Here is a 25,521-nt window from a genome sequence, read left to right on the forward strand (position 1 = left end):
GTGCTGCTTTTGCTGGTGACAGCAGAGGCAATCTTGCAATGGGGCAGCAGTGGCTCTGGAAACAGAAAATCTGCCTTCTGTGCACCCATGAGCCAGGGGTGCCAGGGGATCTGTGCTGTTGGGAGATCCAAGGCACACAAAGATGCCAATCTATCCCTCATGTGGCCACTGGAGAGGGGAAGGGGCACTGTTGGAGCACCCAGGCAGAGTGGCTGGAGCAGACAGTGTCCACATCTCCTCTGGATGGGTGATCCTCTTCATCCAGCTGTCTGTGTATAGGGACAGCACTTGTATCACCTTGCAGCAATTCCCACCTTTTGAAAGGAGAATGGACCCAATTTAGACCCTCATACTGGTTATAATCAGAACACTCTCTTAAAAGAAATAAGTACACTTAGAGTATATTTACTCCAGAATGTATCTTTAGAGTAATCTAGCTCCTCTAAATTGAGAGTAAAGTGCCAGACATTGTATGTGTACTTCATGGAATCATAGAATCAATGGTTTGGGTTGGAAAAGACCTTGAAGATCATCCAGTTCCCACCCCCCGACCTTGGTCAGGGATGTTTTCCACTTGGCCAGGTTTCTCCAAAACCCATCCAACCTGGACAAGAAGACTTGCAGGGACGGGGCATCCACAGCTCCTCTGGGCAACCCATTCCAGAGAATCTGAATGATTAAACTAATTTACATTCAATTTTCAATTTTTAAAAATTACATTAATGTAACTAATTATTTAAACTATTTGAAGATGTTGCACTTTAATTGGAATGACATTTTTTGTCTGATTTTTCTGCTGATAGAAAGCTCAGCCACCAGGAATGAGTAACACCATGTGTGAAGTGGCTAGCTGCAGGTGCCAGGTGTGGGATTCAGGCTATTGCTGGAAGGGTCCAAGCCCAGCCCAGGCATCTCCTGATCAGGAGAGCAGCAGGGGAAGGAGCAATGGTGGTGTGTGCCCTGATACTCCTGATGTTGTGCAAGTGCTGCCAAACCACCCTGTGTGTCCAGCTCGTGTGTGCCCTCTGGGACAATCCCAATAAGACACTGGGAAGTTGAGTTGCTCCTTCTATGAATCTGGATGTTTGCAGAGGTGTAAGCCCAGGGAGAGTCATGTAGCTTTGATCTGAAACCAGCTTCTGGTTGGATGAGCTGCAATCTGATCACATTTGTGTGCTTAGCTGCAGAGCAGGGCTTTTATTTTCAGGGAAACAACTCACCTTCACTTGGAAACTCTTCCACTTTAGAGAAGTGAATCCAGGCATTAAACTGTTGATTTACTGAAGCAAGCAAGATGACTGGCTGCTCTGTTCAGTGTGGAGTGAACTGATTTGGCATGCACACCAGCAAAACCGTGGTATGAGTCAAAGAAAACAGAAAAATATTCTCACATACTTTCAATTGAAGGAAAGCATTTATTTTTTGCATTCATCAGTAACTATTTAATGAATAAAAAAATAGTCACTAGGGATTCATTTACAGGTGAGAAGTCATTAACTTCTATCAACTATTGTGAAAATGGACCAAATTCTAATGTCTGAATATACAAGGTCTAATTTTTCTTGGCTTTTTTTTCTAATTGATTTTTGCATTTGGAAAAGATGCCTTCATTTATTTGCTTCTATTAATAAACTAAGATTTTATTTTTATTTTATTCACAGATTTTTATAGGTATTTTGCAATTTTAATTAGTCCACTGCAAGGGTTTCTTTTTAACTATATTCAGTGTCACACTTCTCTGACAGAGTCTAAGAACATAAGGAGAACAGAATATAAAAACCTGCTTGATCCTGAGTTACCCATTAACAACATATTCCCAAGCTAACTATAGGAGGAGCTGCAAAAAAGGCAAGAGTGGTAACTCTCTATATAATAATAATTCCTGGTTTTGTCTTTAAACTGCAGCCTTGGCAATGACACAAGCCTTTGCATCAGATAAAAAGAAAGCTCCGCCTCTCTTCCAAGATCCTTCTGTCACCCTGCATAAAACCTGTAGGAGAGACAGATTTTGAAGCATCTTCCCATTTTTAGGGAAAGGGGCTAAGGAGCCACGGATATTTCATAAAAATGTCCAAAGATTTATCAGCAGCACCCGAAATCCCTACAGAAGATGGCAGACCCAAGTGGGACAATAAGTTCCAGTATATTCTGAGCTGTATTGGATTTGCTGTTGGCCTGGGGAACGTGTGGCGATTTCCATACTTGTGCCAGATACATGGAGGCGGTAAGACTGGAACGGGGTTTTGCCAAAGCACTGAGCTGCAACTCATACAACTGCTCTAACTTCTGCTGGGCATGGGAATTACATGATTTGTATCAGTTATATCCCTTTTTGAAAAGCACTAATTGTCACTAATGTTTTGAACAAGTTAATTAGCTCTTTCTATAGAAGTATATTTAATTACAAAACGATACGCTCATTTAGGAAGACCAGACTGATGCTGACCAGAGTGATGATAGAACGAATCTATGTTAAAGTTTTTATACTGCTACTACAGTCCCAAAGGAAGCAGGAAACTGAACCTGCAGCTGGCTACCTTAAGGAGAAACGAGAAGTCCTGGGAAGGCCTGAGGGAACTGGCCCCTAAACAAATGGCCACTGAACTTCCCTTTGGGATACTCAGTGAGTCATTCCCCACCCTCCTCTGGTGCTCTCATGAGCCACCTCATCATCTGGAATTGCCCCTGCACAAAACTAAATTGTGTTTTCGGTTGTCTGTGAGGCTGTTCAAAATGCTCAGCAGATGGAGAGCAACAGCAGCCTGCCAGGTGTCATGGACAGTTGCCTAAGCCTGTGCCTGGGCACCAGTTCCACAAAGAATTGCTTTAGAAGCAGGCAATTTGGTAAATATAAACAGATCTGAAAAGAGTACTTGGTAACTCAGCATTCATAGAAGCTTTTGAAATCTGCCATGGTAAGCTGCCTAAAGAAGAGTGAACGACTTTTTTCAGCCCATTGTTATTTGTTATCTTTCAATTAATTGGAGAAACCAAAAATTCACACCTGGAGAAACTGTCAAATGACAGAAAATACTATCACATCTAAATCTGCTTTATGAGGTGTCTGTATTACTCAATGAACTACACATATTTCAATCAACCAAGGAACCAAGGATGGATGTAGCCTGGGAAGGTGGTTCAGAGAGAGAAGTAGCCACTTAGGGACTATGATAAGTGGCTCAGTGAATGAGCTATAGCAGATTGTATCAAGAGAAAGAACCTTGGCAGATGTCATCAGAACACTAGGAAGGAGGAATGGATACTTCTGCTTATAGTAAGACAACTTCTGAACCTCTGACAGTTTTTAAAAGTCCACTTTTCAAAGTGGACTTTAAAAATTGGGCAAAATGCAGAAAAACCCCAGCAATTATTCAAGGGCTAGAAAACTTCTGGGACAAGAAACAACTTAATTCAAACTACGTAGATCATGAAGTTGAAAAATAAAGAGAATGTTTATCATAGCCTAAAAACAAGAAAATGGAAATTATTTTGGTGGCAAGGAGCTTTTAAAGGCTGAATATGCAACAGCTGAGAGTAACAGTTACATAAGGAGAAATAAGAAAAGACAAGAAGCAGTAGTTTAGATTCTTCCCAGGGTACTTGATGGTTTCCACCATTCATTTTGAAAATGTGACACCCAGTGAAACTCCTGTAGAAAAATACCATCACTGGGTGACTAGAAAGCCAGGAGTGCACTGTTTCTCTATGTTTGGCCATGGGAATTATTGAGAAAAACCCTGTCAATTCAATTAATGATACTGGCATTAATGGGACATGATGAACATCTTTAGAGAGACATCCTCACAGCAGGTATGTCATGAGACCTGCAAGGAAAATATTCTTATGGAGCAGGAGCTGTAGGTCAAATCTTCTACAACATCTGAGGTGGCCTTTCTGTGTTGGAAAGCAAGGGGAAAAGCATTCAGGATTAACAAAGAACATAATGAAGCAAACATAATGTGATGTTTTTGTAATGTAGCGAATGATTAACACAAAGTGTTCAGTGGAAAGTTTGAAAATTCCAAGCAGGGTCATAGCAAGATGCAGCTCCTCCACACATTTCATTGCACAGAGCAGCTTCTGGAGCCACCAGCTGCAAGAGGTTGCACAAAATTTGTGCAAAATCAGGATTAAGATGAAATATTATTCTACTGGCCATAAAAAAGGTCTCACACTTCCCTATGAAGCACCAGTTCTTGCTTCTCTGGGGCCAGGGGTGTTTCAAAATCTTCAGGTCCCAGCCTCACTTCAGCAGATAGCAATGCTTCTCTGCTCCTGGATTTGGACTCTCCCCTCCATCCTCCCTTCTGGGGTCCCCTGCACCCCTGCCTTACAGACCTCACTGCCCCAAGAGAAGTGACTGCAAGGAGGTCACTTGTCCTATGGACTTAACAGTGCTCAGAGAGTCTGCTTGCTTGTGTATCCAGCTCCAGAACTATTTCCCACAGGAACTTCTAGGGACAAAAAAGACAGGGGATACAGCAGGTTTAAAGAGAGTGAAAACAGGAAAATGCTGCAGGGGCAAGGGCTGAGTTGCTCCTTTGCTCCCTGAGTAGTAATGATGCCAGTGAAAAAACAGCTTAAAATAGGCACCAGACTCAGTAATGGCAAACAGCTGCTTTGCATCACCACCAACAGTGGCACAAGACAGTGGTGAATTAAGGTCAATGTATGGATGGTGTTCGGTCACTAGGCTTCAATAAAGGGCTCCAAGAGCTCAACAGCAGGATGGACTGTAACAGAGTGCAGTGAGGTTTGTGAATAATTTATCATAGAAAGCTGGCATTGGAAAAGTTGAATGAATTATGAAGATCACTGAGAAGACAGAGCTCTTGCATTTACATCTGTGTGTAAGGTAGCTGCATTATTCTTCTGTTAATTTAAAGCAGTGACATGGTTTGGGATTGCATTTTCAAAAGCAAACAACTGAGGTGCAAAAGCCCAATAGATTTTCAGGGGTACTGGAGCATAAATCCTGCCTGTGTGCATGTGAAGATGTGCACATGGGAGAGACCAGCAGCACTGTGTTTAACTGGGAGCCCTGAGAGGCTTTCTGCCCACAGCCACAATCACAAGCATGGAGAAACCAGGTATGGATATGGCATGGACATGCTTGAAGGCTGAATGGCTTCTGGGGTAGTTTTACAGCTGGTTCAAGTGATATCCTCATCTCTGCATCTTTTCCAAAACAAGAGATGAAAACAAGTGCTTGTACATTTGTCTCACGTCAGCTGTTCCCATCAGACCTCTGGCCCTGATTCATTGCACATTAGTGTTACTCAGTAACTTGTATCTAATATAATATCAGTTCTGCTGACATTTATCACCTGCTGCCGTTACTGATTATTTGGATTTATTGCCTGAGTTAAGTTAGTTATTTACTTTTCATGACTAATGGGTATGAAGGTTGTTTGCCACAGTCAGTGGAGACAAACACAAACGTTCCCAGGCAACTGGGATTGAAAAGAAGTCTCTAAATAGCCCAGTATAGAGTTTGTCACTTAAAAAAGAGACATCAACAAGTCACACATCTACATGTGTACATGCAGAGTCATCTGAGTATACTTAAAGAAACCTGCCCAATTCTAGCTAGAATTGACTGCAGTGATTTACTTCTGATTATAGATACTGTATATATATACACATACATATATATATATATGCTTGCTTAACCCATGGGTATTAAAAATGTGTATAGTGCCTGAACCTATAAAGTGGCTGAAAAATATCTTCAATATAAAATACAGCTTCTTTCTAGGAAAATTAATACACATAAACACTACAGTCATGCTGCAAAGAGAGAACTGTTTACTTCTGGGACAACCATTTACAGACATTCATAACCCATGGCCTACTTGACCTTTTGCTCAAATTTGAGCTACAACAGGCTGTGAAATGCCTGGTTCACTGTGTCCTCAAAAGGAAAACAAAACCTAAGAGGAACAAATTGTATAACTGGAAGACACGGTAAAAAAACAAAACAAAAACAACCAAAAACCAAATCCAACCCAAACAAACATAGTATGTTGGAAAGAGCAGAACTCTCTGACACTCTCTGACTGAAAAATTTGGTTACAGCAAGTAACAAACTTCATTTTCTGGTGTGCTGCCATGTCCTGCTTAAACCCTTGGTGAGAAGCTGTGACATGTGGCATCAATCCTTTCATAATTTGTTGTATTTTATTGCCCTTTACATCTCAGGTTGGTGCATGTTTGTATTTGAAAGCTGCCTGCTTCCATCCTTCACATTTCACAGGGAGTTCACCGGGCTTATTTTATGAGTTATCTGTGGGTGCTACCCACCTTCATTTGAAATGGCCATTGTCCCCTTGGTTTTCTGGACATGGCCTTAGCTCCCTCACTGTTGATCAAGAAGATAAAGTAATTTACCTGAGAAATTCAACCCCACCAAGTTTCAGTCAGTAAGATGTGTAATGTGATCTGCAAGGCAATATCAGTGCTACTATAAGTATGCTGCATAAATACAATGCTTAGAGTAGCTCATACTTTCCCTCTGGATTGAGGCATGTGCAGAAGGCATAAAAGAGGTCATGAAGTGCTATTTTCTAGAGAGAGGGCAGAGTGTGATTCAGTTGCTTTTTTCCTATCTGATATCTTGATGTAATTCCTTGCTGTGTTAACTATACCACACTGCTTAGCTGAACTGCCATGGAGAGAGTGGGACAGGTCTGAAAATCCCCTCTCAATAGCTATTACCTTTTTCTCTGTATCTGAACAAGTAGCTGCCACCTATTGCATAAAATTGCATAAATTGCCACAGGTATCTTGCCATTAAGTTCTTAGTCTTTTGGAAAAGTGCACCCATTGCCATTCCTCCTATGCACCAACAGATCTAATGAAGTGGATCTCTGAATGCTTGCTGCCTTTTATCACATTGAGATACACTTTCTGAATTTTTCAGACTCTACAGATGAATTTCCTTCAAAATTACTATTTTGCCACTTTCCAGTGGCATTTCAGTCTTTATTATAATTACTTTTTGTACTCCTAAATTTCTATCTGAAGGAAAAGTATTATTCATGTTCCAGCTTTTCAGCTGCTGTTGTGTCTTCAAATCCTCATTTCAATTCACTTGCTTTTCTTCTTCTAGCTGATCCACAGGCACTGGTGAGATGCAAGATCGAACACATGGATCAGTCCTTCCAAGTTTTTCTCCACCATTTAGGAAGTCTTAGTATCCCAATATAAGAAAACCTATTGGGTCTTTTTCTTTGTTTCTCACTGAGGCGCATCGATTTCTGCTGGTGTTGGTACAAGTAGATTAGGAGGTCACCTGGCTGATACTTCAAACTGCTTTACATTCCCACTAGTCCAGTCTGTTGGTCCCTCTTTCCAAGTGACAAACCCAATTTGGCTGCTTCACTCTGTCTGCTGGTCGCTGAGAACCAGCTTTAGACTGTGCTCCTTCCGGAGCCTCTGGTCTCTGTCCCGTGGAGCTCTGGCAGCTCTGCCCAGGCTGCCCAGTGGTTCCTGCACTTCCCACCCACCTGCCACGTGCAGGTGACAGAGCAGAGGTTGTGCCCTCCAAGTGTCATTTTGCTGATATGGTCGGGCAGTTGCTATTCTGACCTGATTTGCCCGTGCATTGCTGTCGAGGGGTGAGGTTTCAAAACACCCTCCGTGTGTCCTGAGTGCACCTGCTCCTTTCTCTCCTACTGCTGTGCCTGTGGAGCTGTCTCCACTCCAGTGGTTCCTCAGAAATCCTGTTACACACTGGGGCTCCTCGCCCCCTGGGACTCTGTTAATGACACCAGCAGTACTGGAGCAGCTGTAGCTGCTGATAGACTGATTTGAAAAAGCTTTTGTGCCTTCTCGTGTGCACAGGGACTGTTCCATAGCTTTGTGACAGCCTTGCAGGATGCAGGACTCTTTCCAAAACAACTTTTAACTCATGGAAGTTTTGGAGAGTTTTGTGGCTGACCTTCTTTTAGTACCACATGTATCTACTTGCAGGATGGATACTTTATGAATCTTCAGCATCTTTCTGACAGAAGGAATGTTGTAGACTAAAATTTTCCTAAGTCACACCCCAGGAATGCAACTAAATCATGCTTTGGCAATACTTTTGATTTTCATGGGCATTTCTCCAGGCTTTTAAAGTACTTTAAAAATGTTTCACCACTACAATTTTCCTCTTTCATTTTTCAAGAGGAAAAAAAACCCTAAACTTTATTTTTTAAGGTAGAATATACAGATACAAGATAATTTGTTACTTGTCCTTTATGTTTTTTTCTGCTGAAGTTTCCTTTTCCCATGCCCCATGGAAGCCATATCTACAGAGTTCTGCTCTGCCTGTGCTTAACATCATATGAATTCTGCTGAGGTTTTGTTGTGCTTGTGTTTGAATGCTCTGGTTTGTGATACCTGCTGTGTCTTAGGTTCTCTGCTGCTTGGATTTTCTGCTAATTTTCTTCATGGTTAGATTTCTCATGGTATTCTTCTGAAAAGGTACTCATTTTTGGCCTTCTGGCAAATCCTCCTCTATCTATGAATCTGAGCCCTTGACTGTGAGTTCCTACTCACTATTCTGTATCTGATAGCTTACTGTTAATGTTTCTTCATGTTTTCTATAGGTGAGGAATTTTATTGTGGAAAAGAATAAGCTTTAAGTGCTTCAGCAGACTGTATGCTCTTCTCTTCTTTTTGCCTAAAAATATTATAATGCAAAGGAATCAATAACTAAAAACTTATTTTACACTACAAGGCATTTACTTGAATTAGGTTTGAGAAAGATTTGCTTCATAAACTATTCTTGTTAACCCATTTTTTGCCATATTTTCATATTTGCAGATTTCACATTACTTTATATGATTTTTATGGAAAACCAGTATTCTTTTTCCAAGTGTGACATTATGTTTTGCCATGCTGTAAATGTGCCTGGGGATACACACAAACCAGCACAAAGTAAACATGCTTTTATCAGCAGAATGTCTAAACACGTTCTGCTGCCAGTGCTTCAACTAGCAAACAGAAAGGGGGAGAGAGATAACAGCTTGCACTAATTATTACACAGTTATTTCCCAGGAGATATGATATGGGAGATAGGCTGGTCTCTTGTGGAGTGCTCTGCTAGTGAGGGCTCAGCCTGGCTCACAGCAGACAGCTGCTGCCCAGAGCCTGTGGAGGGCCTGGCAGATGAATGAAGAAGTGGAGTGCTCCATCCTGCAGTGCTCTGGTCACTTGCCTCAATATTTTGCTCTTCCCAGGAGACAGTCCAAGGTATCAGACTGCCAGAAGGGCTGGGCTGGCTCCCTCAGATGTGCTGTGGAGAGGGATACTGCAGCAGGTTTGAAACAGACCACAGGACTGAGCATGGCAAGAGGTTACTGGGTTCTTCTGGAAGGGAGCTCAAACTGAGGATTTAACATGCTGAGAATTAACTCTGAGGTTCCTTTTTCAAATCTGCGCCTCAGTTCAAAACATTTTAAGAACAGAGATCTCAGGGTCAGACACTTATTTCCAAGTTTGGCAGTTCACTAAGAGTTCTTTGCTGAGAAGAGCTTTGTGATTGTTCCTATGCATAACTTGATAAAAGGCTAAACCATCCAACAACACACCTTCTCTGGGTGTTGTATGTACTTATTGCAGCACCCAACAAGAGGTAGCAAAGTTATTGCAATACAATAATAGCTCATGAGATTAGATTTTATCTGCCCAGCCTTCCTAAATAGCCAGTGATTGCAGAACCCAGGCGCCATTCCAGGTGGAGACCAGAAATCCTGGTGCATTCCCTCACCCCTCTCTCAGGGCCAAAGACAAAGCATAAAGAAAGATTCCAGAGCTGGAAGAGCAGAGCTGAGCAGACCCAGATATGAGGCCAGGAGGCAAAGCAGAAATGGTAGAATGAGGCACAGGTTTATTGATAAAGCTATGAAGGGCACAGAATCTGTTCACATTTGTAGGAGGACTGGGAGGTGAATGAGGCAGGATTCCTGTCCTTGTTTCCTTGGAGAAAAGAGGCTTTGTGGCCACAGTAGTTGTTCATCACGGCAATAAACATCAACCTATTTCAATTTAATGGGACATTTGGGCAGGTGGTACAAACACACTGATGAAACTTCTGATCTCTCAAAAATCAGCATTGATGCAAAAGAAGGCAGACCCAAATGTCTGTCCCTTCTGAGGGAAGGTGGGGGAAATGGGGCATTGCACACAGTTTAGCAGGAACCAGCCAGGCTGATCCCTTGGCAGGACTGGTCCCTTCCCATGAGCAACCAACAGGACATGCTGCTTCTGGCCCAAGGGACACATTGTCCCTTGGAAAATGGAAAGGATTCAAAGGATACAAACTGGGAAGAAATGAAGTTTCACAGCTCACATGTCTCAGAGAACAACTTCAGCCTTGCTTTCAGTTTTTCATTAGAGGCTTTGTGGTCTGAGCAGAGCATCATGCAAACAAAAAACCTGGGGGTATACAGCACCTAATTTTGCTTTTCCGGTGCAAGATGGAGGAGCACAGGCTGAGAGCTTTAAGAAAATAAATGAGGCAATGCACTGAAGGGAAAAGAGATGGTATAGGGGACAGGCAAACCCATGTGCTTTATGAGAAGAGAAAAGATAATGCTCAAAAGAAAGGGAAATAGATGAAATAGTGAGCTACTTATAATTGGGCTTCAGCAATGCCTGAGGGAAGGGTCCTGCAGCACTAACCATCCCAGTCCCCCCATCTTCACTACCAAATTAACAGCAACAGATGTTACTCAGTAGGTCCCTAGCAATGATCCCTCTCTCAACACATCCTACAAGGACTTTGTTAGGCTCATAAAGCAGATTAATTACAAACCAGTAATTTCAGTGAGATGCAGATAATCACGTGGCTTAATCACACTTAAATGTCTTTTCAGGGGCTTTCCTGATCCCATACTTCATTGCTCTTCTCTTCGAAGGAATCCCACTGCTACATCTGGAGCTGGCCCTAGGGCAGTACCTGAGGAAAGGTAGCATTGGAGCCTGGAACACCATCTCTCCTTACCTTGGAGGCATTGGTATGTCTCTTCAGTGCCAGCTCAAGGAACTGCAGACAGCTCTCACTTCCTACAGACCTGTGCCTGATGCTTTTTAGAATATAAAAAGAAATAAGCCTTAGGATTAAAAAGAAATATTTTGCAGTGAGGCTGGTGAGATATTGAGGGGTGGTTTCCCTGGAAACATTCAAGGCCATGTTGGATGGGGTTCTGAGCAACTTGGTCTAGTTGAAATGTCCCTGTCCATGGCAGAAGGGTGGCACTAGATGATCTTGTAATGTCCCTTCCAACACAAACCATTCTGATTCTGTAATTCTGTATTGCTCTCATCAGGCATTACTCCAGGCACATTTTAGGCTCATTTTAGGAATCTAAAATGCAAACCTAATAAGCATTGCTGTGGGGAGCATAATGAACATGGGTTCTGCTATTCAATGCTGCCCCAGTCCAACCATACCCTGAGATCTGCCTGCCCACAGCTCTCCCCCACAGCCCCTCCAGGACCCAGTCTTCTCTGTCCATGAATAGTCAGGCTCGAAGGAGGACAGAAAGACAGGAAATGAAGGATGCTGGTACCTCCTGATGAGTCCCAGGCACATGGGAAGGCTCCCCTCCACAAGAGGGTGGGGCTACTGAAGGGACTTGATCAACATCGCTGGGCACAAGGGACAGTGTACATGGTAGTATGCATCAGACTGGTGTGCCAATCCTTTTCTACTTATTGGATATATGAAAAAACACATCTGGTGCCCTGTGCCCATCGTTAGGCTGCAAAAGGTGATCCAGAATAGCCACCATGAGGAGTTTAAAGCCCTGACTCCACTGGTTATTTGAGATGACACCCTTGTGCCTGCAGGGCAAGGGGCAGTGCCTGGATGCTTCAGCCAGCCCTGCTGTTCATGAACTGCTTTAAGGAGGTGCCTGAAATGGGCTTGGCACTGACAGCCCTGCCTGTGGCCTGGGTGGGAGGAGAAGGGTGGGTAAGAGGTGTCATCTGAGGGCCAGAGGGCAACAAGGAAGAAATAGCAAGCAGCAGGTGGTGCTTCCACTAAACTCATCTCCCACAATCAGGCATGTTCACACAAAAATGCAAGCAAGCAGAAACTGTGATGCTGGTATGCTTCCCTCCTCATCACAGGAGTAAAACAGTTACCAACTTAGGGCATATGTGCATTATTTGGGAGTAGCCTAAAGCAGCTACAGCACACTATGAAACTTTGGTCTCTCTTGCTCTCTACTATTACAATTGTAGAAAACAATGGATTACGTACTAGAACAAATATTTCAACCCTAACCTCCTGTGTAAGTAGAGAGCCTCAGCATTCCTACAGCAGGGCTGGTGATCTGGGGGACTGCACAAGTGTTTGGCTACTGAGGACACAAATGCCCATCTTTCATGGGGAAAATCTCAGGATGGGGTCAGGGGGATGGAGAAGAAAATCTTGAAAAAATAGGAAATGCAAGCTTTCAAGAGCTAGTGCTGTGACTGACTAATAACTTTTTCCAAAGCTTTTCTAAAGTGATATTTTGAGTTTTTTGCAGGAGTTGCTTCGTGGATGGTGTCGGTTCTGATAAGCTTGTACTACAACACTGTTTTAACTTGGGTGATGTGGTATTTCATAAACTCCTTCCAAGAACCTCTTCCTTGGAGTGTTTGTCCTCTAAACGAAAACAGGACAGGTAAGAACACCTGCATGAGCACTGCTAACAAAAGAAGGATCACAAACATCAGACTCTGGGCTTATCAAGAAACCACACTTTATTTGGCCCTGAGTTGTGCACAAGTCCTGGTTTGATTTCTTGTTAAAAAGGTACAAGAGTCATGCTAGCCTACTCAAAGTCATCATCCTCACAGGAATAACAATAGCCAGGAAGTCCATGAGTCCTTTTGCTTGACTTTAAAATGGGAAACAAAATAAAGAACAAGTCCTGTTATCTATTATAAAAACTTTAGTAAGACTAAAGAGAGACAGTGTACATTAGCAAGATAAGGAAGATTGCTCTCAGGTTTTTTAAACTATTTTTCAGCTTCCTTTTTTTCACAGAGCATGAGAGAATACAAGTTCCAGGGCACGGAAAGAAATATCACCTGAGTAAAAGCTAAGAAAAAAGACAAAGCATAGAGGAATTATGCAACTTTCTTTGGAGGCCTTGGGACTACTCTAGAGTAGGAAGGCAAATAGACATCCCAAGTTGTGGTGTACACCATGTACCCAGTTCCCTTTTTCAGGCACAGAGCCTGGCTGGGGAATGCCTACTCCCCTGCATGTGGATGCCTGAGGTTCCTGTTCACACAAGCCCTGGAAACTCAAACCAGAGCGGCCAAAGCCTGGATATTTCCCCATCACAGAGCCATGACATAGCCTGGGGAGCCTGGACTTAGATGTGTCCTCAGGTGCCTGAAGTTTGTCATGGCTCCACCAACTTGTAGCTATACAGCTAAAAAAAATCATAGTTTTCACTACAATTAGTTTAGATTTTACCTTGCACTGAGTACAACACTGTTTCTAATTAGGAAGTTATCCCCCATATAAAATACTGGTGATGTTCTGGTGAAGGTCTCATAGTCTCCAACTGCTGTGAGAGTTTGTCTTACTAAACATTACAGAAAGTCCATCTCTGTATTTGATTTTCCAGCCCACAATTTATTTTAACACTTGCTACTTTTTTTTTTTTTTTTTTTTCAGGGTTCAATGAAGAATGTTATGAAAGCACAGCAGTAAATTATTTTTGGTACAGGAAAACTTTGAACATAACACCTGATATTGCTGAGAGTGGCAGGTTACAGTGGTGGCTCATTTTGTGCTTGGCAGCTTGCTGGGCAATTGTCTATCTCTGCACCATACGAGGAATTGAAACCACAGGGAAGGTATGGAAAGGGCAGAGAAGTGATTATCCCACAGTTTGAAATCTTGCCCTCCAGACACTGAGTTTTTATCACAAGGAAAGCCTTCCCCATTTACCACACTGGCACCATTCAGTGTGCTCCTTATCCAACAAAGAGCAGCAGTAAAAATGGCTTAAAATGATGCTTATCTCCTTTTCCATTGCAAACACTTCTGCCTTACCAGCCTCCCCTCACACAGTTTTAAGAGCCATTTTGTTACAAATCTATTCTGCAAAAGTACACCCTGCTTATTTGAAAGATGGCCATATTCACCTCTTGCTGCCTGATCTAATATTATTATGATTGTATGTTGCAATAATTTAAATAGGATTTATTGAACTTACTGCCAGTAACTGTCTGTCTTCTGACCTCCTTACCTTAGGCAATTTATGTGACAGCAATATTTCCATATCTGGTCCTGACTATATTCCTCATTCAAGGACTCACTCTACCAGGAGCCACAGAAGGTCTGATTTACCTCTTCACCCCTAATGTAAGTATTAGTAGTATTTTTCCTACTCCCCTCAGATTTAATACTGTTTACCCAATTTCCAACAACTCCTGGTTTAGATGTCTATCAAGGAGCTCAGCTAAGCTCTTTTTCTGTCTGAAGTGACTTAAGTATTTTAATATATTTTCACAAGAAAAGAAGCAGCAAAGAATTTAACAGTTCAGTAGTAAACATATTAGAAAATACTGGAAAATTAAGTTTAAGAATGTTATGTGTGCCTCAGTCTTGAATGTGCAAGTGAAACTGATGTACTTCACATGTATGTGAGAAAGATGGGATTTCTCTGCCACTGCTATAGAATTTACAGCTTTAATCTTTTCAGAAGTCACAAAGAAAACTACTGAGGAATTACACTGCACAGTGATTTTATGGAAGGTTGAAAGTTCCCCTGTTTCTTCATAGCATTTCTCCCCTCCCCCATATCTCTTCCTAAAAGATTGAACTGCTGGAGAACAGCCCCTCTCCCATTTTTCTAAACTTCTCATATGGAGTTCCAGATCCCTCCACATGCTGGCCATTTCAGAAGCACCTCTTCTACACTGTCCTTGGCAGCATTCCCAAATGCAAAGTCAGACAGTGGTTGCTATCCACTGTAGGCTCCTCACAACTCTGCCTTCATGGCTAAAAAGCTCCATGAAATGAAGGGTATAGAGGAGGAAAAGCAGCACTCACTGACATGTTCTCAAGCATCCACTGCCTCTGCAGCCACAGTAGTGTTTCAAACACAGGAGCACTGGGTTTTGCCTTTCCTTTCCTTTCCCACAACAAGAACACAGACATTAGAAAACATAAGCCAAGAAGCTCAGACATACTTTACAGGCCAGGCTGGAAAGGGACAAGAGCAAGAGAAAGCTCAGATGAGATACGATTTTATCCCTCCTTCTACAAGCCCAGTGGCACAGACACCCACCAAAATGCTGTCAGAGCTCCAGGACAAGCTTGGTTTTTACAGAAGATCACTTCACACTTACATTTTTGAGGGGCCCAGACAGGACTATAAAAGCTTGGTGAAATGTTTTAAGGAAGAAAGCATCTTAGACAACACAAACAAAACACACCTTGGCCTGTCATCATGTGTTCTCTGCTGGCCTGTCAGGTTTCTGTGGAAGAACTCAGGCATTTTTGGGATTTAGTTTGCAATGATCCTGAACTGAATGCAGAGCACTAGATTTGTGTGTACTCACAAATCCTGGAGGTATTGCAGTGCTGAGGAGAAGATCATCATAAAAGAGCCGGATGGATGCGTACACAGGCAACAGAAGTCAGAATGAAAATCCACCTGCAGTCAACCTACAGCTGATGGTTAGCTGGTTTGAGGAAGCAGATCTTGGGGACATCCTTGAAAAGTCATCTGAAGATGGTTTCAGTGATGTTCTTATCTACAGATGTGGAAAAGCTGATGCAACAGCCTGGTAAGTGATACCTGCTATCGGTGTTGCCATCGCACAGAAAGTTGGTGTAAGACAGATGACTTTGTTAAGTTAACCTACCAATGGCTACACAGGGTTGTGGCACTTCAAGGACTTCAAAAGGACAGTAATCACACAGCTCCAACATTGCCCTTCTCTCTTTGTCCCCTTATCCTACAACTGCAGTACCAGTACTGCCTTTGCTGTTAGGTTATTCCCACCCTTCCTGTGAGCAAACTCCAGGTTTTTTTTATACTTCTCCACAGGGGATGTCCCAAAGTGAGTTGTACAGGAGGGCTGTTAGGTTTTTTGGCAGAGAATTACTTGGCCCACCCAGACCATATTTCTTAAATGTGTGCTGTTTTCTTCTTTTCCCGTCTTTTTGGAGAAAAAGTCTTATCAAAATAAAGTAAGAATTAAATCAACTACTGTCTGTTTCAGCTTGCTTTTAAAATAGATAAAATCAACCTTATTGACATTCTTTCTTGACTGGAGGCAATATTTTCCAACTTCTTTCCAACTCTACAGTGCAGCAGAAATTGTAGTTTTTCTGTAACAGATGCTACATCCGTGTTGTTTCTGAAGTCTGTGAAAGAAACACCTAGTATAAAAAGTCCCATCTTATGACCATCCAACCAAATTTAATTGTTTTTCTAAACCACAATTTTAAAAGTTTATTCACTTTCCAAGTTTGTATTTTAGTTCTTGTTAGTAAGTACCACAAATAATAAAAGCATGCATATGAATTTTAATTATGTGAGGCTTTGTTTTTATTTTCAGCTTTTGTCATCTGACACACTTTCCACCCTAAATTTCAGAATAAATAATGACTACTTCTTCTCATTCACTTTCAGACATAGAGAATCTGATGATTCAGTCACCTTCTTGAAATTCTTGGAAAATGCAGCTGCCAAGAAAACAAAAAAGTATCCTGAACTGACACCTGAGGGGAAAGCAGAAGTTGTACAACAATGAAGCTACACAGGAGATGGAACAGAGTTTTGGAAAGGTTTTTGGAAAAATAAATAAGCAGAGGTAGAATAAATGAGATTCTATCATATATCAGCAACAAACTGCATGGTTCAGCTTCAGGGGACACCTGGGTCACCTAAGGAATGCAAATGTCTCTTCTCCAGTCTCTTTCACACTTGAAAGAGCTTCAGAGATTGTAAATATTTGGACATTTCTCTGGCAATGAACAATTCTTGGCAATGAAGAACTTGGTTGGGCAACTATTGCTTGTGCCCAGAACTCAGCAGCTATTTAAGAAGCAGTGAAAATGGTAAAAAAAACCAAAACAAACAAACAAACTAAAAAAACCCACAAAAAACCAAACAAAAACCCAAACAAAAAACCAAACCAAACAAACCAATCAACCAACCAACCAAAAACAAAAACAACACAAAAAAAAAACCCACACCAAAAAAACCCAAAAAAAAAAAAAAAAAGAAGCAAAGAAGCAGCATAGGCCTCGAATTATCTATTCACAAAACCATTAGCTCTTTCTACACAAAAATTACACATCCCAGTGACTCCAGTAATTTTAAATGCTGTTTCTGTCTGTGTTTCACATACTCAAAAATCCAATTATATTACCTTTCCTCCTTACTCCCCTGTTCATTCATTAACACTGATTGTATATATTCATCCACGTTTCTGGCATCAGCACATTTTTTTCTTCTGAAGATATGCTTTTAAAATCTGTATGCCATCTAAATATAAAATAACACTTTCAGTAATTTGCTGAAGACCAGATAATGACATTGCCACGACATGCTTGCCTGTCCATTATCTTTTCAAGTTTGGAGGTTAATTAGCATCTTTTGGAGTCAATAAATGCACTGCACCTAACATCAGTCTAAACTATCTCCAGACTCATTTGCCAAAGTTCCCAGTCAGAAAGCCAGACTTTTAGGAGTCACATTTGTCAGCACCAGCTGACTTGGCAGCACTTAATCAAAGTGTGAAGGCCACAGAGCCACGTGAGTGCCAAGTTTCTGCACTGCAGCAGCACCAAGTCCTGCCAGTGAACACTCTGGCCTTTGAGGGCTTGATTGTGATCCTTCAAAATAAACCTCTAGAAGGGTTTCCCTTTGCTGGAGCATTCAGCCAGCAATGGTTCCATTAATCTGCTTGCTATGTTGTGTTGTACAAAAGGTGACACCAGTTCTGCTGTGGTCAAAGCACTGTGGAGAGCACTGAGGATTGCCCAAATCCATCACACTGAGGTGGACCAATTATTCTTGCTCTTCAAGCTCGGGCCAGCTTCAGAGAAAACCCAAAATGCTGTGAAGAGTCTTCTGGTGTACTTATCTCTCACTCCTACATATGTTCCCAGTCATGGGTCACCAGCACAGGCACACACAAAACACACAATCCTCTGCATGACTGGGATGCAGATTTGATTCAGACTCTTGTAAAATACAGTAAAATAGTCTACAGCCCCAGCATCTCTTTTGAGCTATCTAGTTTTTAAAATGTTCTTAGCAAAAAATTCTTCAATTCCCCCTCCTTGATAATGGATCAGAGACCAATTCACATGGTGGGGTATAACACACCACTTTGTAGTTTCTGCAGGAAAGTAATATTCATTGATCACGTTTACATTTTGCACATTACTCATATTTTATCTTTCTTTTATATTGATTTCAATGCCAAGATTCCTTATGCAGCTATTTAAAACTGCTTAATGTTCTGTGTAATCCACCAACCATTGCTTTTTAATTTACCTTCCTGTATCACATTGCCCTTACAACAAAATTCAAATTTCATTGTCAGTTTATCCCCTTTTCTTGTATTTCCTATGCTAACCTTCTATCTTTTATTGCTGTTTTACCAGCACTTTGAATTGCAAATGCTGTTTTTAATAATGATTCTCTTCTTGTGTGCTTGTGCTTTTAGTTGCTTCTATTAAATTATTTTTAAAACAAATTTGGAAAGCTGTGGAATCACTTTCTGTCTTAAAACAAATAAGTTTTGTTTATATAGTTTTAGAAGGACAATGTTCTTTATTATTTTTATCTGCAGGATAAGTATGTGAATTTTTAAAAAAAGAAAGTGAGGAAAAATGTATTTTCCCTATTGTATCCTTAGTGTCTATCATTTGGAACCAAACTTTTATCATCAGACAGACAAAGTAAAGAAGATCATATAACTGTTGCACACATTTAAATAGCCTCAATTATACTCTTGAAACACCTGTTTTACTGACCTGTTTAGTACCTATTCCCATTTTCATAGTATTTAGATGGCAACACAGCTCAAAATTTCAGAAGTGAAATAGCAGATAATCTATGAGAACGGCAAGAGAAAAGGAAATTTTAATTTAAGCCTAATTACATGCATTTCTTCCAATTATTTCAGCTGAGCACTTTGAAAAATCCCCGTGTATGGCTTGATGCAGCTACCCAGATTTTCTTCTCTCTCTCTTTGGGTTTTGGAGGGCTTATTGCATTCGCGAGCTACAATCCAACAAAGTGAGTAGGACTGCAGCCTTTATTAGGTGGCTGAATTCTTGCTGCATTTTGTGCAATTTATTTAAATTTCCAAAACACTTTCCTTAATTTTTCCAGAGGATCTTTAGAAAAGAATCTGTCTTTCTGAAAGGCCCAGGAGATTTTCTAACAGAAGAGGGAAAGAGAGGGAGGGAGAATTTTTTTTTAATTGTTTGTAGAAATACAATTTCTTGAACTGAATTTTTTATCACAGATAAAAATCTGCCTTTTCAAATAATTTCACTTGTTTGAATGCTGTTTCTAGAAATGACTGTGAAAAGGATGCTGTGACAGTAGCAATTGTGAACAGCATGACATCCCTCTACGCTTCCATCCCGGTCTTTTCTGTTTTGGGGTTTAAAGCAACCACAGCCTACTGGGACTGCTTGGACAGGTGAGAAAGCTCTGTTCCCAAAATTATACTGTTATACTATCTAGATAGATAACGTGATAATTTCTTATCTGAAAGACAATTTTTTTTATGTATTTAGAGAATTTATTTTCATTAGAAAGGAAAAGCATTTGTATGGAGAAGTATAACGTAAAAATATAAAGTACTACAGGACTGAGCCAAGGATAATAGTTTGTAAAAAGCAAGACAAATTATAAAATAACCCACTTCAAGTGGTGCATCAAGGCTTGCACCCTACTCTCAGGCTAGCATTAGAGGCAATAAAAATCCTCACTTTTTCTATTTCACCGGAAATTTATTTCACTAACTTATTAAACACAAGTAGCGGAAATGGTCTGGAGACCTGATAAAACAAAAATATTTTAGAGACTGCATCTGCATAAACCACTAAGAGTTTTTTTCTGAGACAACATTAAATTGTCCGAATATTTTCTATTATTTTATATATAAGCTGTCAATTAATATTTTCCTTTATACTGTAAATAGCAGCACAGAAAGTAAACACCACTTTGGAGTAGCATCTGAATACACAGCATAGCACTTCCAGCCACATCATCTGCAAACTTTTAAACTAAAGTTTTAATATGTTGGCTTCTCTGGCAGGAATATTATCAATATCATCAATGAATTTGATCTTCCAGAAGAAATCATCATGCGACAGAACTACACATCCTGGATTAGTTTTTTGAATTCATCATATCCAGAAAAAATTGCTGGACTCAAACTGAAAAGCTGTGATCTTCAAGAATTCCTTGATCAGGTACCATAACTGCTTTCAACAGGTAATCCTTAAACAAAGTTATGTAGAAGGATCAGTATCTTCCTTTTTCTTTTAAGTACATGTAGCCTGTTCTGCTATGTGGGCAGAAACTGCTGGTTACAGATTAAGCTTACAATATCAAAATTTCAACATGAAAGATTATAGGAAAAGGATGCTGAATGGGAATTTCCTAAGTCTGTATTTAGGGAAGTATCAAAAATTCCATTACAATGTACACTGTTAAATACACCTTGATCCTCTTCCTCTCCTTATTTTCCAACCCTCCTAAAACATTTCCCTATCACTAAACACAGATGTTTCTTCACTGTTTTCTTGTCCTGCCTCATTCCACTTGCTCCTGTTTGGCACAGTCAGTGTGTGCCAATGCACAACAGGCCTAAAATACAATAATGGTAAAGCAGGCTATTTAACTCACGTGATGGAGAAGTCCAAGGACAATATTCCAGCCCTGGTAGAAGTCAGTTTCTTCTGCCTTACTTCTTCTGATGGCATTTCTGATTTACAGTTTGAAATACTTTACTTCCAAATCATAGTAACATTAGCATTTTTCCATGCTTAGATTTAAATATCATTGTCTTTGAGAGACTAAATCAAAAGAAATTTGGTTGAAATTTTTCCCTATTAGTTTTTTCTGCCTTGGCCATTATAGGGGATTTTGTGACCAATGACTCACTAATTCTCTTGGTGTTAAGAGTGGTTGGTAATCATATCCTTATTTACACCTCTTTCCTTCCAGAAGCTACTATACCACAGATTTTTAAAACACACATTTAAGATGGTATTAGCAAAACAATTGCTATTACAATTACAACTCTCCAATCTGCTTTACCCTGAACCCATCTCTCTGCAGGCTAAAATTCTGCTCCATGACCATCCAGATATCTCTAGTAGAACATTTAAAATTAATCTCCACACTGACCATTTTCTCAACTGCCGGCAGCCACCAAGGGCACACAGGCTGACCAGCAACCTTGACTTCAGAGGACAGCAGTGTGTTATAATTACTTTATGCATGAGAAATGACACTGTAGTGTGTATTTTTATCTATTTGTTTGTGAATTCTGCAGAGTGTCTCAGGAACTGGCTTGGCTTTCATAGTTTTCACTCAAGCTATCATCCTCATGCCAGGCTCCCAAGCCTGGGCCATCCTGTTTTTCATAATGTTGTTCAGCTTGGGCCTTTCTTCGATGTTTGGAAACATTGAGGGCGTCTTCACTCCTCTTCTAGAGCTTCAAATTGTACCTAAATCAGCACCTAAAGAGCTATTATCTGGTAAGGTATTAGCTTTGTTCAAAGAAGGTGGCTTCCCTGCAGATGCACAAACTATCAACTGCTTAATTAATATCACAGAGGAATTAATAATTTGTAGTATTAATTTAGCTGAATCTAACAGTGTAAGTAAGGACAGTGAGTTGTGTTTGCAGAAGATAAGCAGAGAGACGAGGCAGCAGTTATGGCAGAAGATGTCAGGTCACAATATCATATTGCCTTCACCAGTATTTTTCTCAGTTTGCAAGTCAAGCTGTTCCAGTTAGACAAAGCTTGTTAAATTGCTATTCCTGGAGTCAGGCTCACTCTGAGCTGCTGCAGTCATCAGGAGGAGCCTTGTCTTCCCTTAAGCCCTTGGAACTGATACAAATCACTTTAAAGCACCCAGTGACATCAGCTGGTTTGCCATAATCACCTGCACTATTTACCACTGTAAGAGAGATCATTCACCCCTATTTCACCCAGCTTTATGCTGCTACAGATTGTTTCACATTTACTGTGAATATGTCAGAGTAGAAAATTAAGACTTGAAAATGAGGAATGAAGGTGTGTGATCCTGTTTTGGCAACAAAACCGGAATCTTTTTAACCAGAGACAGTTACTGAACAAAACCTGCTCCTTAAGAACCAGACTCATTGAGAATCTGAGAGATCCTATGGTAAAACTGGTCAGAAAAATCCATGGCAGTTGCCTTTTAAATTCTTATGGGAAATATTGCTGTCATGTCTTTTGTAGAGCATTCCTGTGGCATCTAAACTGTATCCCTAATTTTACAATTTTTCATATAGAAACAAATTTATTCCCAACTTGATGAGTTAACAATATTATTTTAAAATTGAGTTTCCAGTTGTGAACTTAAAAAAAGTCTGGAGCCAACATTTTACTAAGTTGAACCAAAGGCCATCTCAGAGTTAGAAGCAATTAGCAACACATTAGAAAGACACACAAACTGATTTGTAGCCCATGCCTGTGTCCAGCAATATCTTTATTCCCTCCTTTCCTTCCCACTTTTTCTTTCAATTACCCAAATCTAAATCTCGGCTAAAGGGGAACTGGCTGTACAGAAGTGTGCTGAAACCCAAATGATACATGCTGGAACACAAGGAACACACACATTTGTAGCTCTGGGCTCTCTGAGGAAATGGGGGCAGAAATTCAGGGAGTCCTTACACTTCCAAGGTGCCACCTGCCTGTGGTTTAAGCTTATGGCTGCATGGAAATATGGAAATGAGGCACTTGAAACTCACTACAGCAGTCAAAAATTAACACTGAGTCACAGCACAGGCCAGGCTGTGATGGAAGGAAGTACCAACAACTGTAGGATGCTCTAAGTCACATGAATGTATTCCTCCTGCAAAAGTGGTGCTCTTGGCCAACACACAGGGAAAAACTGAGTTTGGAAAGTGGTATTAGCTCCCCTAAGGAGAAAATAGCTTGTTGTAACTCCATAAAGGGAGAGAGAATAAAAATTTTTAGAACAAGAACAAAGCAATTTAGAACAAAAAATAAAGCTACCAAATTCAGTACTCCAGTAACAAAGATATCTTTTTTCCTTTCAGGTATAATATGTCTAATTAGCTTCCTCATTGCTCTGTGTTTTACACTGGGTTCAGGGAGTTACTGGATTGACATTTTTGACAGATATGCAAGCTCAGTGCCTCTTCTAGTCATTGCTTTCTTTGAAGTGATTGGAGTTGTGTACATCTATAAAATTAAAAGGTAGGTTGGAAAGAGATGGTATATTTTTATTGTAAGATATAAATGCAGCTCAGGTTGCAGTAACTTTATCCCTGACCTGATTTGGTGCTGGCTAACTGAGACATCTTCCTACTATGCTATGTTTGCTCCCTTGGCAATTTTGTCTTTTTATTTTAAATATCTGAATAGTTTACAGAACTGCTGCAATATTATCATAATTTATTGATGCTTAGAAATATTACACTAGGTGCTCAGGTAATTAAACTGAAAATGCAAATTGGACATTCATCTCTGGAATGGATCAATAAAGACCTATTTGAATTATATTATTTACTCAAGGAAATAGTGCATTATTAAAGAATGGTATGGAATAGAAAAGATTTACAGTGCTGTACTCTGTGTTTCCAACTTATAGGAAACCATTAAAAAGGGAAACTGTTACCACTCTAGATCTGACATCATCATAAACAATCCTTCTTTTACAAGGTTCAGTAAAGATGTGGAATGGATGACTGGACGAAAACTCAATCTCTACTGGCAGATCACATGGAGGTTTATTAGCCCTCTGCTCCTGCTAATTGTCTTCACAGCCTTCATTACTCTCCAGCTGCAGAAGCCACCCAGCTACACAGCCTGGAACCCTAAATATGTATGTTCTCCAATATTTTCAGAACTTCTAATAAAAGGAATTATCTTCTTCCCTTACCAGATCCTTTAAGATCATTGTTATCTATTGCTTACCCATTGAATATAGCCTGAAGTGATGAAGTGCTGGGAATGAAAAGGCTCCAGTGTGCAGAGAGGTTACACATACTAACAAAAGTTTGTTCTTGAGGGGTCCTGCTTAGTCCAGGCTCCCTATTTCTTATGGATATATGTAATGCTCAGAAGTGTTGAAATGAAACATGTCACAGACATTCCATACCCACAGGGGGTTCAGAGATAGAACAAATGCCCGAGCAGAGCTTTACAGCTGCATAACACACATCAGGGATGAAGGCATTTCTCAGCAAAAACTACCAATATCACTGGGGGCCTGGTGAATATATGAATGTGTACTTTTGACAGGCAGACAGGGAGGCAGTGGTCTGAGAATAGCATTGGTTAATTCAGCAACAAAGACATGTCCATGCTGAAACATTTGATCTGGATGTCATTGTCTCAATCAATTGCAATTTCTTTGACCCCTCTCAAATACACCCTGTGTAGGGGCTTGAAGATCAGTTCTGGTCTTAAACTATATGAGAATTACACACACCAGCAGAATCTGTCCCAAATGCCATCGAGTATCTATCATCCCAAATAAAACTTACAGCAAGACTTGCAGAAATTGCTTTATCATTATTCTCTCCAAACTTCTGATATACATCTTCCCTATTTGACAAAGAATATGCTCAGTAATTGCTGCAGGTAAGCTTTGAGTACAACAAGAATGATCACAGTTTAACCAAGAGAAGGTGAAGGTCTAGTAACACTTTGGGTAATTTCTATATCCCTAGGAATGTGTCACAATTCCAGCTATGCATCTTTGAAACCATAAAGCATTTACAGCTGTCTCCAGACCCACAAGGGTTTGCAGAGGACATGGCCACTGAATGCTACTGCAGAGTAAAACTTTTGCTATCCTTACTAAAACAGCATAAGAAAATAAAATAGAAATCACAGCAAAATCTAAATGTACCTACAAATTATTTCTTTTACTTGCTTTTTTTATCTCCACAGGAAGGCTTCCCCATGAAAGAGGAGAAAGTTTATCCACCTTGGGTACAGGCCATTTGTGTGCTGTTGGTGGCCCTTCCTTGCGTGTGCCTACCTCTGGCAGCACTCTTCCACCTGGTCAAGCAAAAGCGCAGGAGCAAGGACCCAAGCCTTGTGCAACCAGAAGTCTTCTCCTGTCAGGGGGCTAACATCAACTTTTCTCATCCAAAAGAATAAATACCCATTGTACCTGTCTGTCAGCACAAATAAGACAGCCTTTGTTAGACATTATTAGCTGTCATTTGGTATCATCCATCCAACCTGCTATACACGGTTCACATGCTTACAGCAATCACTACACCCTGTAAACAATGCTG

The 25,521-nt window shown here is 40.6% G+C and overlaps 1 protein-coding gene across 1 annotated transcript; it reads left to right on the plus strand.

The window, feature by feature from the left end:
- Positions 1 to 2,067: 2,067 nt before the first annotated feature.
- Positions 2,068 to 25,431, plus strand: LOC306800085 (sodium-dependent neutral amino acid transporter B(0)AT3-like; the record flags this gene model as incomplete). The annotated part of the gene is made up of 12 exons (XM_079301884.1): positions 2,068 to 2,224; positions 10,866 to 11,006; positions 12,528 to 12,665; positions 13,673 to 13,854; positions 14,255 to 14,365; positions 19,156 to 19,268; positions 19,552 to 19,680; positions 20,302 to 20,458; positions 21,547 to 21,751; positions 23,308 to 23,467; positions 23,933 to 24,095; positions 25,169 to 25,431. 12 exons carry the CDS (start codon positions 2,068 to 2,070, stop codon positions 25,379 to 25,381), a joined length of 1,869 nt encoding a protein of 622 aa, XP_079158010.1. The 3' UTR covers positions 25,382 to 25,431.
- Positions 25,432 to 25,521: the final 90 nt, after the last annotated feature.

This window comes from Erithacus rubecula (assembly GCF_903797595.1).
Source record: "Erithacus rubecula genome assembly, chromosome: 3".
Lineage (NCBI taxonomy): Eukaryota > Metazoa > Chordata > Aves > Passeriformes > Muscicapidae > Erithacus > Erithacus rubecula.